At 38.9% G+C, this 17,803-nt stretch overlaps 2 protein-coding genes across 2 annotated transcripts; one reads left to right on the forward strand and one right to left on the reverse strand.

Annotated features, from left to right (window-relative positions):
- Nucleotides 1–3,132: 3,132 nt before the first annotated feature.
- Nucleotides 3,133–12,332, forward strand: LOC122997166 (max-interacting protein 1-like). Its single transcript, XM_044373174.1, has 6 exons — nucleotides 3,133–3,869; nucleotides 5,103–5,205; nucleotides 5,479–5,508; nucleotides 6,856–6,970; nucleotides 9,222–9,393; nucleotides 9,569–12,332. Exons 1-6 carry the CDS (start codon nucleotides 3,641–3,643, stop codon nucleotides 9,730–9,732), a joined length of 813 nt encoding a protein of 270 aa, XP_044229109.1. The 5' UTR covers nucleotides 3,133–3,640; the 3' UTR covers nucleotides 9,733–12,332.
- smndc1 (survival motor neuron domain containing 1) lies at nucleotides 12,001–16,780 on the reverse strand. Its single transcript, XM_044373173.1, has 6 exons — nucleotides 16,619–16,780; nucleotides 16,101–16,220; nucleotides 15,832–15,974; nucleotides 14,664–14,819; nucleotides 13,474–13,627; nucleotides 12,001–12,626 (listed from the first exon to the last, which is right to left on the reverse strand). Exons 2-6 carry the CDS (start codon nucleotides 16,218–16,220, stop codon nucleotides 12,489–12,491), a joined length of 711 nt encoding a protein of 236 aa, XP_044229108.1. The 5' UTR covers nucleotides 16,619–16,780; the 3' UTR covers nucleotides 12,001–12,488.
- Nucleotides 16,781–17,803: the final 1,023 nt, after the last annotated feature.

A 17,803-nucleotide genomic window follows, 5' to 3' on the forward strand; every position in this document is an offset into this window, starting at 1 on the left:
TCTATATATGCTTGCCAGTTGAAGGTTCATGAGTTGCACCTTCGAGCTATTTTAGAGAACTGCTTGATCATTGGTTGATCTAATGCTTCACACATTCGACTTCATCAGTGAAAGTCAAGCTTCACCTGAGAGCAATTCATCAATTCAGGACACATTCACAAAAAAAGTCTAATAGAAATGTATAGAAAATATGCTTGACAGATTTTGACAACTGGTTTAGCCATTTTGCAGGTAATGACTTGTGCAATGCCTAGCTGTTTTTGAGGTTAAGACTATTCAACAGAGAACCAGTATAAGACATTTTGATCAACATGACATAAGCAACTAATAATGCAGGAAAGAGCAGACAATTGTACATAGTCATTTGCATGAATGTGCCAAAGCATTAGCCATTTGTTCAAAAGAATGAGAAATTGCTTTTATGATGTGCACAAGTGACTAGATGATGCAGAGGCTGAACAAGTAGTTTTGAGAATTTCAATTCTGATCTGAGAAATGTATCAAAGCGACTTATGCATTTATTTCACAATATGCTAAATTTCATTCTGGTATGAAAGTCCAGTGAACCATATCCAGCTCCAAGAGGCAAACTAACACCTCGAGTATGAAATAAAGCTTTCTACCAAACTACTGACACAGCTTCCCTCTTTTTAAAAAACAGCAGCGTCCCCCTAAAACAATGCACTCCGTTCAGTGATAATTGACTGTGTGAAGCTGTATAATCAGTCTTCAGCCATGATATGAATGGGTGTTGTCATGGTAATCCACTGAGAGGGGGCCGCGGAGACAAAGAGGGGATTTGGTGTCTCCAACAGGTGTTCATGTTGGGGGAGTGACAAGATCTATACCTACACCACCCCCGTCCCACACACCTCTCACATAAGATGACATAATGAAAAGCAGATTGGGTCAAAAGTAGTGCATTTGATTGCATGTAAAAATTAAGAATAATAACATTTTTTATATTGAACTAATATATTGAACTGTTCATTTTCTCAGGAATTATCTCAAAAGCAAGGCCAGCATCAGGATCCAAACTTGTTATCTCTAACAATCCCTAACAATGTGTGGATGACAAAGCTTAGCGCTGAGCTCTTCCTTGTCCTGACAGTGCTAAGGAGAGGACGGAGCAGGTGACACACGTCTGGCCTGCTGGAGTGTCCTTCTGCTGTGACCTCAGGGCAAAGTGCAGCCATTGTTTTAAAACAACAGGGGACTGCTGCTGCACAATGCCTAATCTGAGACCATCATCTTCCAGACCACCAGCATGTGAGAGGATAGCATCAGGACTATGTCGTCATAGATAGATGGATAGATAGATAAATAGATAGATAGATAGAGATAAAAGATGTCTCACTTTCAATAAAACCCAAAATGCCTTATACTCCCTGCTGTGTGAGACCCAGCATGGGATGTTTGGCACATTCTTTCATAAACACACACATACACAGACCAGCACCGTGTGACTTTGCCTCCTCTGTGACAGCCGAGCCACTGGTGTAATCCTCAGGCTTTTCAGATTACTCCAGTTGGGGTCACATTCTACACCAACCTACAGCGGGTCAGCTTTCAACGCTGTCGCTATCAGCGTGCCGCACGCACAGTTACTCAGTCTGCACACAGGCCTCACAGCACAGATGAGCCTTTTCCTGGTGTAAAGCTGTCAGTTTTCATCCCTCCACTGAACTCTCTGTCCGTGTCTGACTCTATCTATCTTTCCTTTTGAGTGCATGGCTTGCAGTAGCAGAAGATGATGCCTGAATGTATGAAAATTGTGGTTTCATATGTGGAAGATGCTCCAGTAACAAAAAACATGCATATTTCAAAAATAGACCTGCATTTGTTAGGATTTTATAAAGCCCCTTCACATCTGTTTTTGCTACTAAAGTGACTGTCTCTGTTTCAGTGTTCAGATCAGGACCGTCTGTGTGTGTCAGGCCTTGCCAGGCGGCTGAAATAGACTCCATGGGAGGGTGTACTCTCTCACAGGCGTCCGTTACAGGCCTGGCCACATCTGCAGCGGGCCAGCCATCTGCACCCATTGTCTCAGAGGCACAACACAGCCCTGCACGCATGGCTGGCCTCGTAAAGGCAGGCCCTTTCCCCTCTGTCCTCCTCCACCCCTCACAATCTGGGGGGGGGGTGACTTCTTAATCAGTCAAAGAGAGCATCAAGCTACAAGTAAAATCAATTTCAAGGTTAGTTTTTCTAACGGAGAGATAACGTTTAAAGTTTTTAACTATGGATGGGTAAATAAAGTGTGGTTACTTTCACTATCATAGTTAATTCTCCGAATTGAAGCAGTCCCTGAAAATGTTATCTCTGTGAATTTAGATGAAAAAATAAAAATTCATAACACACCCAGCGAGGCTTAAATTAAAACACAAGACTTCCAAGAAAGACACTGGGTTTATTGAGGGGCAAAAAAAAAAGCTCAAACTGCCTCTATAATCATCTGAATGACTCACTCACATCCATGGGGAAACCTCCTGAACAACAAACATTATGCACAATTTAATTTCTATTTAATTTTATTTACAGTAATTATCATTCCTGAACTGTTAATCAACTTGCATTTGCACTGCCTCCATTAGCACATAATCTATCATAGTGACAACTGTGTGTAGTAGTTCTGGTTGCTAGACTATCACTTCACTGCTGTGTTTTTATTCCTTTATTCTTGTGTGAATTGGTGTTTTGTATGCATTGTATAAGCTGCTGGATGCCTAAATTTCCCTCAGGATAAGTAAAGTTTCTATCTATCCATCTATCTGAACACTCACTAACTTTGGGATCCAGCAGGGAATAAGCAAATTAACTTATCACATCAGACACCTGAATGCAGCATTTTGTTGTAGCAGTTGGACCAATATAGTGAACAATGAATCAGCTTTCAAATCTCACAATGTTTTTTTTTTTTCTCTGTGACAATGAAATGGGGGAAATTGTGAGATCAAGAAGAATCTAATTACTCTAAACTTGCCCAAATCCACAAATAACAGAAGAGGAGAAAATGTTTACAGATCAAAAAGTTTGGGAGCAATATTGTGCTTCTAAAAATTAAACCCTGATGCCCCTCAGCAACACAGAGGCCTCAAGTGATTACACATTTATAACTGAGGCGAATCCTGGCAGCTGTCCCTGATATGCAGGTTGCACTATTGATCAGACCTGACACTGTCTACTACCATGTGGTCTTAATGACTTATCACTTTTAAAGTGTCTTCACATACACTAAGACATGGCCTCACTGTGCACAAAAGCAGCCCTAATTTCTCCCAATGATTCAGTTTAAATCTGTACTGAACTTAAGCAGCATTGTTATAAATGAAAGCAGGCATGTTTTTTTTTTTAGAAAGTCACTGGGCAAGTGTGTTATTTGTTGCTCTCCTGCAGTATTGATAATGAGGATTTATTATGGCACGGTTGACAATGAATGCAATGTGCATGCGTTAGTGGGAGGGATTATCCACCAAGTAGGGCAAGTGGCTGAGGCTAAGGACTGCAATTCCATCCAGCCTGGTTCATTTCAGTCATCCGCTCAGTGCACAGACGGGACAGGGAGAACAATTTCAGCGCTGCTTATTTGTCTAACCCCCTCATATAAACACTAAAAGAAAAAAAACAGCCTAAAGTGAAAATGGTAAAGTACATGCGACAACATAGCGAGCTGAAACCCGAAGAGGTCCTGTCGGAGTCTGATGCGTCCACGGACCAGCAGGATTTCGGAGAGATGTCCGACTATTCTTTCAGCGACGTTTTATACTCCAAATGTTCCGCAATGGACCAAATCGGCACTTTTATGAAGAACGTGCAAGTGCTGCTCGATGCAGCAAATTACATAGAAAATATCGAGAAGAACAACGGAAGTAAGTAAACACGGGCTGTTGGGAATATTAACACGTAATGCGCCGGCCGAGCAGACAACAATAGAGGCGAAGGCGACAAAAGACGCGCAGCGGACAGATGAACTGGCCCGACAGCAGCCAGTCAGAGCCTGTTTCACTGAAACTAACTGCAGGCTAATGGAGACAACACTTATAAAACAAGAACATTTGAAGACAAGAGGGGATATTTGCTACATTTGGAAATCAGGAAGCAATTGCATCGCCTGAGACTGATTTTTTTTTTTTTTTGTGCAACAATAGCCTGCAGCTAAATGATCTGCTCCCATTTAAACTGGTCTGTGCAGCCCATGAAAGACTTGCAGTACATTAATTATTTTTTTATTAGGGCTGCATATGTGCACATATAGGACAGTATATGTAGACATTTATGGAATTTAGATTCCAAATTTCCCCTTCAGGCTAATTAGCAATCGCAGTTTTTTGCACCTCCTGTCAAGATTGTTCCCGTTCGCTCAAAATATCGCATTCACGGACCCTATTGCATAATATATAAATCATGACTTAGAATTTTTTCACGATTAACATTTCTAATTCAAAGCCCCAGCTATCGTTTTCAGAGGCAGCTGCGCTTCCTTGTGTGTGTTGTTCACATGGTTTCCACATGGAACAAATTGTAAAGTTTCCATTGGTCCGCACACATGTTCCCAGCGCGAGAGTCACTGCAGATACCCAATCAGACGCAGGTTCATGTCTGACGTCGTATGTTACTGGGAGGGGAGGGTTCATGGGACTTGTAGGCGTTTTATATATTAGTAACAATACTTTGGAATAGAATAGTTCACTTTAGAGGACTTTAAATGTGTTTTGATTAAAAATTGTTACTGAAGACCCACTTAGAGGCTTTTTTTTCCATTTTATGTTGGCTGTTGTGAATAAGAACATATTGGCAGATTCATACAAGATACTACATAATTACATCATAAATGTTAATCATAGGAATAAAAATGCATGAATGTATTTATATTAACATTTTATACGATGGATTATCTGTCTGTTACACTGAGGTTCTAGTTCTTAAAATGTAATTCCTCGGATGTGTTGCCACCGGTCACATATTAAGATGTCGTTTGGAATTCAGGCCAAATGAGGTCACATCCATCATGCAAATCCAAGCTTGGGTGAAGCTTTTCGCTTGTAGCACATGTGTAAAAACTGAACAATCTTTGTAATCCTCTTTATCTTTTTCATCACCAGAATGTGAGCATGGCTATGCCTCAACATACCCTGCCACCCAGACTACACATCAACAGAAACAGCGTAAATTCAAGAACAGGAAACTGGACAGTCTTCACAATAGGTAGGTTAAATGTAAAGCATTAGGATCTTTAACCCAAATGTCAACATATTAACATAGTAGAAGTTAATAATGATTATATTTGTCTTCATGTGTGTATAGATTACAAAAGTGGCTTTAAATCATCCCTGCAACATGTTTGGTGGACATTCTTGCGTGTGATTTATGTATCAGTTTGATTATAAATATCATATTATCAACATTGTAGCATTATTTTATATAACTATTGTATTTGTATTTGTAACAGTTTTCTTTATATATTTATAATCTCAACAGGTCTGCACACAATGAACTGGAAAAAAATAGGTGAGTAAAACAAGATCTTAGTCATCTTAAATTTCTATTTGCAATCTCACTTGAATGAACTTTTCATATATGTATAACATATTTTGTTAAAAAAACGTTAAGTCATTCATGATGGAAGAAAGACAAAATTTCCCTGGTCTTTAAACTGCTGTAGCAAATGAGGTGCACAGGGAGTTTATCTCGAGAGCCAGCTGTCTCACAATGGAGCTTCAAGCTGATAAACCAAAAGCTTTCTCCATTCTGCCATGTTTGCATATCTTGGTGCTATGCTAAATATGTTGACCATACCATTTCAAAATGTGCTGTGGGCCTGTGAATCAGCTTATTATCATGACAGGGCTTTTAGAAAAAAAAAGCATTTTTATCAACAACTTGGAAATTCATCTGCTGTGTAGGATAGCAGTGTACATTTTGCAAGGTAAATTCAAAGGGAGGTGTAATGCAGCCTCAGTTGCTGCACTGTTCCAGGAGGACATGCAGACATTTCCCCAGTCAGCAAATGGGAACCGTCTGTTTCCAGACAACAGGGCTCCTTCCTGAAAGATTCTCAGCTGCAAATGTAACAGCAGCTTGCATCTACTGCCGCAGGATGAGGCAGCCATTGCTCCAGGCAGGAAATAAAATGTCAGGACACATCTATCCTAAAATTAAATACTCAGGTAATAAAACAAACCATGTGTGGGAGAATTTTGGTTTGAGAGATGCAGTGAGTGATTTGGAAATTTGATCCTCAGGAAGGCAGCTTATTTCATATTGGACAGTTTTGGTTTTTTTTATTGCAAAATGGTGGCCAATGCAGAGAGAAGCGATGACATCACAACTTGACCTACATTTCACTCCATTATTTGAAAGGATAGTGAGTGTCCTTTGCCAGTTTCTGCATTCATTCAGACCACAGGCCCAGAGGCCTCGCTGGATCAGAAACAGAGCATCGGGCTGACCTCAGCAGCTTTTAAATCTGGGGCCAGACAGATCCATATGTAATTGCAAAGGAGTCAGATAGAGTTGCTAACCAGCAAAATGGATAAACAGATAAATCAAGTGCCTGAATACCTTGACTGTTACATTGCTCATCATAGATGGATTAAAGGTATCATGATAAGAATTGATCTGGGCCAATCAAATACTCGTTTGCCTTGTCTATTACAGCGCTAATCAAATTGGATAAGTAGGAAATATAATCTGACTAAATCAGGATCAGCGCAGCAGACAAGAATACATTAGTCTGGGAATGTATCTTTCAGTTTGTGCAGTCGATAAAGCCGTGCCTCATGAAGAATCTTGTATAATGCACATTATAAACCATGTAAGAGAAATGACTCTTCTTGGTTGCGTCTCCTCCCCCAGACGAGCACATCTCCGCCTGTGTTTGGAGAGGTTGAAGTCTCTCATCCCTCTGGGACCAGACTGCAGTCGGCACACCACACTGGGACTGCTCAACAAGGCCAAAGCACATATCAAGGTGTGGTAGTCTAAGACAGCCATTGTAGATGGTACCATCATGAGTTTAAGGGATACATTCTGATCATTTTTGTGCTCAAATGTAATAATGTAAACATTCAGACATTGTTAATTTTATTATTTTCACCTGTTTCCTATTGTGACATGTCAAAATGGCATCAGTGCAAAAGGCCTCTTACTTGTGATGTCTTATAATTGTATTTAAAATGAAAAGTCAAAAAGCAAAAGTGTGTCAGTACAGATCTTACAGATTTCTAGAATTAAGATATCTGGCTGCTCTCTTGAGTAAAAAACAGTTTATGTCATATTGACAGCAAATATAGATCAACAGGACTACAAAGAATGACTTTGATATGGAAGGGAGGGACCTACTATCCATTTGATACCTATGTGAGACCCAATGTGAATCCACAGTGAGGGCTTACAAAACATAAGCCTTACCAGTCAATAGACTGATCCTGTGTTATAATTTTAGAACAAAATTGTATTTTAGTATCAAAGCTCTCAGTCTTGGTGGCCCCACAGTCTCCGGTTTCTCCTCGAGGTACAAACTGCTGTGCTGTACTGTCCATCAGTGCTGCTCCACTTTCTACACAAAAAGCTTCAATATCAGCTTTAGCCTGAAATTCATTTGAACTTCAAAAGTCTATACATTCTTAGGCATGTTAGGATGAAAAGGCATCAGTTGATGAAATCATAACATAGATCCTACTTATTCTATAATCATTGGTGACATGGTATAAACACCAGAAAGAGCAGAGAAAGTTCAATTCCATGTATAATGTAAAGAGAAGAGACAGCACACATGTTTTATGGGCAAACTACAAAGGATTTGATGCGAAATCATCTCATTTGGGATTTTAGAGGTGGTTAAATGAGTTATTGACTATGTAAAGCAGAGAGGTTCGGGAGTTTCCCCATGCATTTATATACATTCAGTTTTCTTGGAACCATTACATGAACTGCATCTTAAGGCACTTTGGCCTCAGTTTTGTGACATTATGGTGGCTGCATGGTTATTTCAGTTTTTCATTCCCTTTGAACAAATCTCCCGTTGGTTGTTGCCAGGATTGCCTTGAGCAAGATCTGAATCGTTAGTCTTTGATTGGATCATGTGAGAATAGTACACTGACCACTGGTCTAAAGAGCACCATATTTGTCCTGATTGTTAGAACAGCCTGCCTCAGTGTGCCAGAACTACAGGAGACTGACGATAGGCACAAATGATCCAGTAGTGTCAAAACATCCAAGATTCAACACATTGGTTCCCCTGATGGCTGCAATCTGACCTAGATAAGTGTTTTTTTTAAAATACAGGTTTTTCTAGAGCCTAGTCTGTGCAGGCTCCAGCAGTCAGCAGTGGTAAGCAGTTGAGGGATGATTGAGGGCTGCAATATGAAGGCAATCCTGGCAACAGTCTGTGGGACTTTATCACGGTGGGGGATGATGAATAAAGTACCTATGATGTCAACTGTTGACTTTGGACTTGGCTGTTTGAAGTCCAGGAAATGTCTTGTCTAATGCTGCTCTGTTGTAGTTTTGGAGCCAGAGGTTATATAGTAAGAATAAATGGGTGGAGAGGTGTAACCACAATGAAACTCATGACTGCAGAAAGGAAAAAAAAAACACGCCCTGTACAGGAAAAGATCAGTGCCACTGCACTGACCGAACCCCATTCAGAAAACAACCACTTTATTGTATTGTATTTTTGATCCTACGAACCTCCTCAAATAATACTAAACACTATCGGTCTCACCTTTAAGAATGTATTCTTGCTCACAAATTACAACAGTTGGAATAATTTCATAAACAAATCTCTATTTGCCTGCCATTTCTAAAAATTGTAATCAGTATTTGTGTTGTAATATCCAGCTGCAGACACCACAAGAGTTACCTGTTTTTTCCACCAGCAGTAAATCTTGTTCAGCATTTGGCTTGCAAGCAAAATGCTTGGACTTATTGCTGTGCTACATTTGCATTAATCAGTTATTTATGGCACAGTCAGATGTGATGAGTGGCATAAAGTGATTATATCATCTTATGATTATTTAGGTTCATAGTACATCTTTATGACTTTGTTTTTTGTTAGCTTGACCCGACATACTTTTAATGAGCAGTCTGTATATGTTTGAGGTATACAGAATGGAACAGACAGGAACACCAACACATTGGATCCACACTCACTGATAGTCTTGATTTTCTTTAGGTGTCTACATAACAACACAAGGTCATATGCATTTCCCTCTTTTCAGAAACTTGAAGAGATGGACCGGAGGAGTCAGCACCAGCTGGACACCCTGGAGAGGGAGCAGAGGCACCTACAGAGGCAGCTAGCTCAGCTGCAGACTCTTGGAGAGAGGGAGAGGGTCCGTACAGACAGCCTGGGCTCCCGGATGGACTCCGACCGCTCAGAGTCTGACAGAGGTAAGCATAGATCCGATATCTTTATTCAAGACCAAATGCATTAGGTAAAAAAAAAAAAATCTAATTTCACCATATACACTTTGGCAAGGAGAATTTTGAATGTTTAGGCTGGCATGATTCAGAGAGCTTTTGAAAGGATCTGATTCTTAGCTGTTTTGTCTTTGTGTTTGAACAGAAGAGATTGAAGTTGATGTGGAAAGCACTGAGTTCTCCCATGGAGAAATGGACAGTGTAAGCACCAGTGGTGCAAGTGACCTGGAAGACCACAGCAGCCGGCAGAGCTCAGCCAGTGATGAGGGCTACTCCACTTGCAGTCTAAAACTGGCCTTCTCTGCTTAAAGCACCAGCCTATACTTTTAACTTCAGCTGCAGTCTTTTATGGCTTTTCAACAAAGTACCAGCCTACAGCTCCATTTTTCCCCTTGCAGTTTAGGTTAACTGTCCTCCGAAGAAGAACCAGCCTCAACCCCACCTTTACCTGACAAATGAAACGTCTACTCTACCCAAGAACCAGCCTTAAGTTCAACTCAGTCTAAAAGTTTAAAATGTCCTGCTTCCAAAAGTCAATGGGGCGCCTTTACATCAGAAACATTTTACACAACAGCGTCAAATTTAACTTCTCTGGCAATATACAGTTTCAAAGCTGAAGCTCCAACTTAAACCAATCACCTGAATGTCCCTTTTCCTGTTACCAGCTTGAATCAACCATACCTGCACTCAATACTGATCCTATTCAGAACCTGTAGAGGACACCCATGATCACAGCAGTGTCCAACACTGAAAGGGCAACTCTACCTTTAAACACGTTGATCCTCAGAAACCAGCAAAAAAACAAAAAACAAACAAACAAAAAAAAAAAAACACAAAAACCCCCAATACCAGCTAGAAGCTCACCATTGGTAAGGTTTGCTCCATTTGCCTTGTAAAAACATTGCCCTTTTTCTTTGGATAACATTTATATATCCAGATGGCACTTCTTGTCAGTGTACAAGCCAGTGGCAAGGGCTACAATGTCTGCATTCCAAAACGTTTATTACACTTATATAACTTCTGCTTTAGGACCCACAACCATCATCGATCCACGTGGCGTCCCTCTTGACTGAAATACAGTTGTATCCAAACAGGTGGTGTAGTCCACTCTTGTTATTCTAATTTATTTTGCATATAATTATAGTATTTATTTTTGGTATATTTAATTGTACTGTAGCTAGGTCTTGGTCATGCTTGAATGAAAAAAAATACCCTAAATAATACTTTTTTTTTTTCATTGTTTTTACAATATGTTTACCAAAATGACTTGACATAAACTTAATCCCCAACTGATGCATATGCAGTGCTACATGTTTAATGGCATTTTGTTGAAAGAATGACACATCTCTTTCACAATGTGCGCAAATTCAATGTCATTTTATTTAGACAGTAATAAGCTATCTCACACTTGTCCAAGCACAAGGCTAAAGCAATAACGCGTCTAGTTTGATCATATCGTTAATGTCGGCTGTATTTAGCACACTGTTCTGTCCGTCCAACACCAAATTGCAGTTTGCTAGTTTTCCACTTGCTACGGTAGTGGTATGAGTTATTAATAATCAGCAGTAAAAATGTAATTGATTTAAAAAAAAAAAAAAAAAAAAAAGCTATGGTGCATGTATATTGAATGTAGCCTTTCTAATCATGTTGTAATGTGCTTTGGATTGACAAGTCTTAAAAATGTCTGTAGCATGAACAAGATAAACACTACAGAGTGCTAATTTTGGTTTATACTTCAGTGTTTAATACTGTATATTTTTTGTATTGTAGCAGAAAAAGTACAACTTTGAATCCTTGAAATTTGGAGACTTCCCATTAATAACTACAATGTCTGTTTGACACACAGGGTTGCGCTGCTGACCTGTTCTAATCCATGAAACCAAATTAGACATTTCAATATGACCATTTATCTGCATTCTTCTGGTATAAGTCCTAAGTAGATCACCACCAAATTGTGTCTTAACATGGGTATATGACTCTTGCACAAGTTCCTTGTTACAGGTCTTTTTCCCCCCCAACGTGTTTGGGAAATTATAAAATGCACTATGAAAAAGACTTTTGTTAAGGAAGTATGTCAAAGCACACCCCAGAATGTTTTCTCTTGTGCTTAATCAGCCATCCAAGGTGACTTTTTTGCAAAACCAATGCTGCTGGTCCCCTGCTAATACTTTGTTACAGTTCCTGATAACTGTCCCTGGAATCTTAATAAACCTCTACCACCAAGACATAAACCAGTGTTGTTTTTATTTGGTGAGTTGCCATTATTGTTCAGGTTTTCAACAGGTGTCTGGTATTAAACTGACATAATGTAGTTAATGTTGTTTGAACACAAATATAACTGATTATTTTTTTATCAGGTCTGTAGTTAACACTGTTCATTGAGCATCCTGAACCAACAAAGCTGAACATTTCCAACAGGAAAACTTAATGGTGGAACAGCTGTAATGTGTTGCTCATGACATGGACTTATTAATAATGGTACAAGTCTTCACTGCCACCTACAGGATCTGACATAGCCACAGTGTAAATATCATGTAAAAACAGTCAAAATGAGGTGGAAGCAATTATTTATAAAACTGAAAACAAAACAACGTTTATTGTTACCGTAATATATATATACAGAAATTTAAATGTAAATTCAGCCATCTCAAATTAACATCATTATTAATGTTCGTACTCCCCAAGAACTGGTCAGTGTTTCAAATCCAGCCTCACATTTACACACCAAATCTCTTAACTGTATAGTTATAGACATTTTAGCAGATATTTGGCCTCATGGAATCTGGAAACAAACAGCAAACTCTAACACTTTCTAAAGACCACTTCCTGTTTTTCACACATAACAGGTGACCTGGTTCCAAATCAGGGAAAATCCCATATATTTGGATATTTTTGTTCTACCTACATAATATATAGGAAAACTACATCAATATTTCAAACAATAGTGTGCAAGCAATTCCTTTCAAAGCTTTCTTTACTTGACAAACTTAAATCATGTATAAACACAATGGAAAGCACTGATACAGCTAGTATACAGTGGATTATTATATACAGAATATATTAGGTCACTGTGGCATTAGATGTCTGACGTTGTATTTTGACGTGTCATGATACTGGGTCATTGGCTTGTCTGCAATACCACATGTTCCCACTCCCACCTTTCCATTTACGCTTTCTGGAGATGCAAATATGCTCCTCTTCACCTACAAACAGAACAAAAATACCATTAATAGTGGTGACAAATATAAGACAGTTGATTATTGGACTGCTTTTATATGTGTGTATTACACAGACGCACAAATATATAATCTTCCAGGAGCAATTAAAAGACAATGTGCCGCTAGTTTCAGGTTACCCAGCCCTAAAGTCTGGTACAACACTGCTGTATGCAAAGCAATGCAGCATGAAGGACAAGCAGTGAATGAGCAAGTGGGGTTAAACAGCTCAAATCCTGCTCTGATGTCTGTCAACATTCCCACTCAAAGATTCATGCAACTGTGTGAATTCACACTTTTTTTCAACAATTTGTTTTAACCAGTGTACTAAATTCTGATGTTAGACAGCAATCCTTCAGGTAACTCAAATCACGGCTGTACAAGCTGCTATGAGTTTAGTTGGGTCTCACCACAACATACTGGTTTGAAATGAAAGATTTATGATCCCCAGCTTGAAACTGTAAAGGTCCCTAATCAAATTGTCAGTGGCTTTTTTAGTTGCGCTAAGGCCGTTACATGCCACAAGACAGATTAAAAAACCCAAACTGCAGTTTCTCCAAGTGTCTCTGCAGTAGCTAACATCTCTCTGGCCCTAATCAAAATATAAGTGCCTTATGTAATAACAAAATTTCTGTCAATCTGCCTTTCACTTTGAGTTGTATTGTGAATTTGAATTGTGTTATTTAACTTAAAAAATGGCTTCTCAGGCAGACATCGTTTTAATCAACAGATTGGGCTATTAAACAATGTTTTCGCACAATGTACTGTACCATTGGGTTCCCAGCACTACTCTTAAATAAATCCAGGACCTCCTAAAAGAAGGAGAACAACTCACCTGTCCTTTCTTGTTCTTTGAGTAGGCTTTGTTGTTGAACTGTTGCCACTTGGACTTTTGTTCCTCCCTCTCTTGCTCCAATTCCTTCATCCTCTGTACCTTCTTCTGGGCTTTCTTCTTCTTATACTCTCTCTGCTCTGCTATTTGCTCTTTCCTAGAAAGGCAAACAAAGAAGAGAAACATTTAAATTCTGTCCATGATGTACAGTCATAGTCACAAAACATGCTAGAAATCATCCATACTGAAATAGCTGCTATTCCGTATTGAATGCTTCCACCAGTACAAGCTTTACACTTTGGTCATAACTCAAATGATCTTAGTTCACCATCAACAGGCCCAGACAAGAGAGTCTTAGTTTTGTTACAATACAGTACAGATTTGTATTGTCTACGGAAAACTGTGCTGACCAAATGTTTTTATTTGATTTGATTTTAAAATGTTATTGAATTTTATTGTCTATTATGATAATTAAGTCAATAAACTGACTAACCGTGCATGTTTCTGTAACTCCACTGTCAAATTGTCAACTTAAAGTTTGGAAACAGAAACAGATCTTGATGGACAGTTTAGGAGAGATTTGATGTTTCCAGAATGGCCATAACTGTTTTCCGTTTTAATATTGGACACCAACCAAAATCCAGCAAGTGATTTATTTGAGCGATCGGGCCTAGAAAGGGTTCATGTTGAAGGTGAAAACTGTCAATCATCTATTGTACAGCCCACTCCAAGTGAAAACTAACATCAAATTCATCTACGTTGTTATATACAATATATAGTACTACAACCAATTATATTCTCACTGATGCTTATTTTAAAGAATTTTGGTCATGTGGTTCAAAGAAAGCTAGTTTCAATTAATAGACCACAGACTATATGAGATGAAAAAGAATAACACATTTTAAAAAAAGATGAGGGTGTAAACAGAAATTAAAGAGAGCTCTTAATTGACCAATGGTGGCAACCAAACCAAATTATCTGTTACTACTGACTGTAGTTTTAATGAGCTAGTTAAAGGCTGTCTGTTATATTTTGATAATGTAATCTGTGGTTTTTAAAATCTGTTTGCATAGCGAAAAGTAATTCCAGGAAGAACATACATGATTTTCCCTAAAATGTTCATAAGATTTAAGCAGAAATGTGTGTGTACGCACATTTAATGAGTGAGAAATCCAAGAGTTTCTTGTTCATACCTTGATTTGGGCTTCCCATCATCATCAGGACGTTTTCCCTCCTCTAGTACTTTGAGGTTCTGCAGAGGGATCACTTCAGCATTCCCATAGCCAGTAAAGGTAACAGCTGCAGTGTCGTTTTCTCGGTCTATCTCCTCAATCTCAGCCTCATACACCCTGTCAAAGAATCACGTCTGTAAGCAGGTGAGTATGAGTCAAAGACTCAAGCCCTAATTCATAAGCAAAGATTAACATTAATATGCAAAACTTAGTGACAAGTAATTCAGTGTGATAGGTCTATGAGGCATTCTTTGGACATTTTATGTGAATATATTTTACCCATAACTGACATTTATTTACCTTAAGGTCCAACATGCATGAAATAACATTACAGTTGCTTGGCTTCATACAGTTTTAAGTAGATTATTTGAGGAAAACAAATATTGCTTCTTTGTCGTCTGACATTTCTTAGTTCATGTTAGCACCACTTACCAGATAGCTAACAAGGTTATTTTACAACAGTCAACACAAAGAACAGGAGCAGCTAGCCACAACAATTTGTTAATTTGTCCATACAGTAATGCCTTGAAATGATCAAGAATTGTGTTTAATATCTCTGCCCTGTATTTTCCATGGTAACCAAATAAATAATGCATCAGAGAATACATCACATGTATTGTTTGACTAGAGCTACTATGTAATATTTATATTTTAGGACTGAATCCAGTCCTTCTGGTCAATCTCCACTACATTTAGGGCATCCTCCTGTTAAGTTTTTGTCCTATCTTTCCTTTTTTCAAAGGCACAGTCAAGATATGGGCCATTCTATTCAAATTCTGATTAAATAGTCATCTAGTACTGCACAGGCCAATAACATGTTTTAGTGCATTTTAAAAAAACATTAATTTAAAAATGATGGCTTCTTGTGACAGACGGCTTTTTTCTGTTCAAGGGAACAACATGTGGAACTCTTTACCCACAGAACTCAAAATGGATCATGACTGGAAACATTTTAAACTCATGTTAGTTAATGCTATATACTAGTCCCTGTAAAAAATAGACATTAAATAAACTAAAAAGGGTGGGCAGGACCTAATCCATAAAAACACTAATCTAATTCAGACAAAGAGCATTATAAAGCATGTTATTGTATGAAATGTTTTCATGAGAAGAGGCTGGTGACACTCACTGTCCGTCCTGGCTCCACACAGCCAAACACCTGTCCCCTAGTTTCCAGGTGTGCTTCGGGGGGACAGTGTCCGAGCCATTGGCACTGGAAGCACCATCAGCGGGCTGTGAGGTCAGGAGGTCTTTTGTCAAATCGATGACTTCCTGCGAGAGGGGAATAACAAACAAATGGGAGTCAGTAGTTCATGGAGAGCGTACACAATCCCACACCTTCCAGCACAAAAAACAAAAACAAACAAACAACGTTTCTGAGGTCCCATTCACACAAACCTGTAAGTCTTTTTGGAGTTTAAGAAGGTCTTCATTTTCTGGGTCAGTGGATAAGGCGACTTCTACTTGCTGCAGCTGTGCTTTGTAGCTGTTTAGCTGTTTCATCAAGTCGTCCGACATCTGAGTAATGACACAGGAGACAGTTTTATTCGACAGTTTGCTCGGTGTATTCGCACGAGTACGATCAATTACAAAAAACTAAACATCTTACGTTAACGTTAGCTATTGACGTTAGCTTGGATTAGCATTAACCTAACACACACATTGTAGTTTAAATTAACAGCAGAAGTAACGAAACCCTTGTTTATTAACAATCAAACAAAGCTGTTATGTGTTACAACAACATTCACGATGGCTTAAATAGGTTCAAACGATCCCTCGGCCCTCTTTCGTCGACGTAAATTTAACGTAACGTTAGCCACGATAGCTAATGCTAGTTACTAGCGGCCCAGGGGCAATCACAAACACACAGGAACAAGCAAAAATGTAAACAGGCTAGGGTTCGTGTGTAATCTTACCTCGGTATAAATGCGTTTGATCGATAAATACTGTAAGCATTCAAATCTTAACTCGATAATTTGCCCAAAGCCCTTGCTCAGAAGAACAACAGTGCGCTCTCCTTCCTCCTCCGTACACAAATTGCAAACCGGAAACCGCGTTGAAGACGTTCTCGCGATAACACGACTGATAGCGTCCCCAGTGGCCCTTTTTGCAACAGTATTTTCGGCCTGTTGTTTATTTTCCCCATACTGCATATAGTTAATAATTACATATGAATATGGGACACTAATGTATAACTACTAACACTGCGACTAAACCTATACTCTCCGACTTTAAGTAGGTAGATAGATAGATAGATAGATAGATAGATAGATAGATAGATAGATAGATAGATAGATAGATAGATAGATAGATAGATAGATATTAGATAGATGCTTTGTTAATTGCAAAGGAAACATAAAATGTTACAGTAGCCAAAAATAAGGTTAAAAAACAATGAGGCAAATAGGTAAAAGAAAAAATACAATTAAAGGCTAAATTCTATACAACAACTAAATAGACTAACTCAAATATATAAATAAATAGAGCAGAAAGAATAGAATGATCAGATGGATACTGCTACAGTAGTAAGGACGATTGTCCATGGAGTGTACTAAATTGAGTGTACTAAATACTGATACTTGATTATTCTACACAATGTATATACATGTGATAACAGCATATACAGACAGATGTGATGTAAAATGTCATAAAATAAAAGTCCAGGTGAGCAGTCTGTCTGTCTCCACTGTCAGAGGAGTCCCCTCTCCAAACACAGAGGAGAGTCATTGTACAGATATGGTAGTTGGCAGGAATGACTTCCTGTAGTGTTCTTTGTCACAGCAGAGCTGAAAAAATCTCTGACTGAAAGTGCTCCGCTGTTTGCCCTGCAGGTCATGGAGGGATGCAAGATGTTCTCCATGATGTACAGTTTGTGCAGCATTCCACTCTCCACAACCATCTCCAGTGTATCCAGAGGAGTCCCAAGCACAGAGCCAGACTTCCTGATCAGTTTGTTCAGCTGTATTGTGTCTGTTTGTCAGACCAAAATAAAGTTATGAATTATTGATTGTTGTCATGCACTCACTAAACAAATCCCGATAGGCAACCTTCTGTTGTCGACTGTCTAGCACATTAAGTTCTCTCTTATAAATACATACCTC

This window comes from Thunnus albacares, chromosome 14, assembly GCF_914725855.1.
Source record: "Thunnus albacares chromosome 14, fThuAlb1.1, whole genome shotgun sequence".
Lineage (NCBI taxonomy): Eukaryota > Metazoa > Chordata > Actinopteri > Scombriformes > Scombridae > Thunnus > Thunnus albacares.

Bases quoted from the DNA above. Each gene is read 5' to 3' on its own strand.
- smndc1 (XM_044373173.1), bottom strand. From the start codon at position 16,220: ATGTCGGACGACTTGATGAAACAGCTAAACAGCTACAAAGCACAGCTG. The intron at 15,975-16,100 runs GTTTGTGTGAAT...CCCCTCTCGCAG, and splicing joins AACTCCAAAAAGACTTACAG to GAAGTCATCGATTTGACAAA. The intron at 14,820-15,831 runs GTGAGTGTCACC...ATTCTTTGACAG, and splicing joins GTGTGGAGCCAGGACGGACA to GGTGTATGAGGCTGAGATTG.
- LOC122997166 (XM_044373174.1), top strand. From the start codon at position 3,641: ATGGTAAAGTACATGCGACAACATAGCGAGCTGAAACCCGAAGAGGTC. The intron at 3,870-5,102 runs GTAAGTAAACAC...TTTCATCACCAG, and splicing joins TATCGAGAAGAACAACGGAA to AATGTGAGCATGGCTATGCC. The intron at 6,971-9,221 runs GTGTGGTAGTCT...CCCTCTTTTCAG, and splicing joins AGGCCAAAGCACATATCAAG to AAACTTGAAGAGATGGACCG.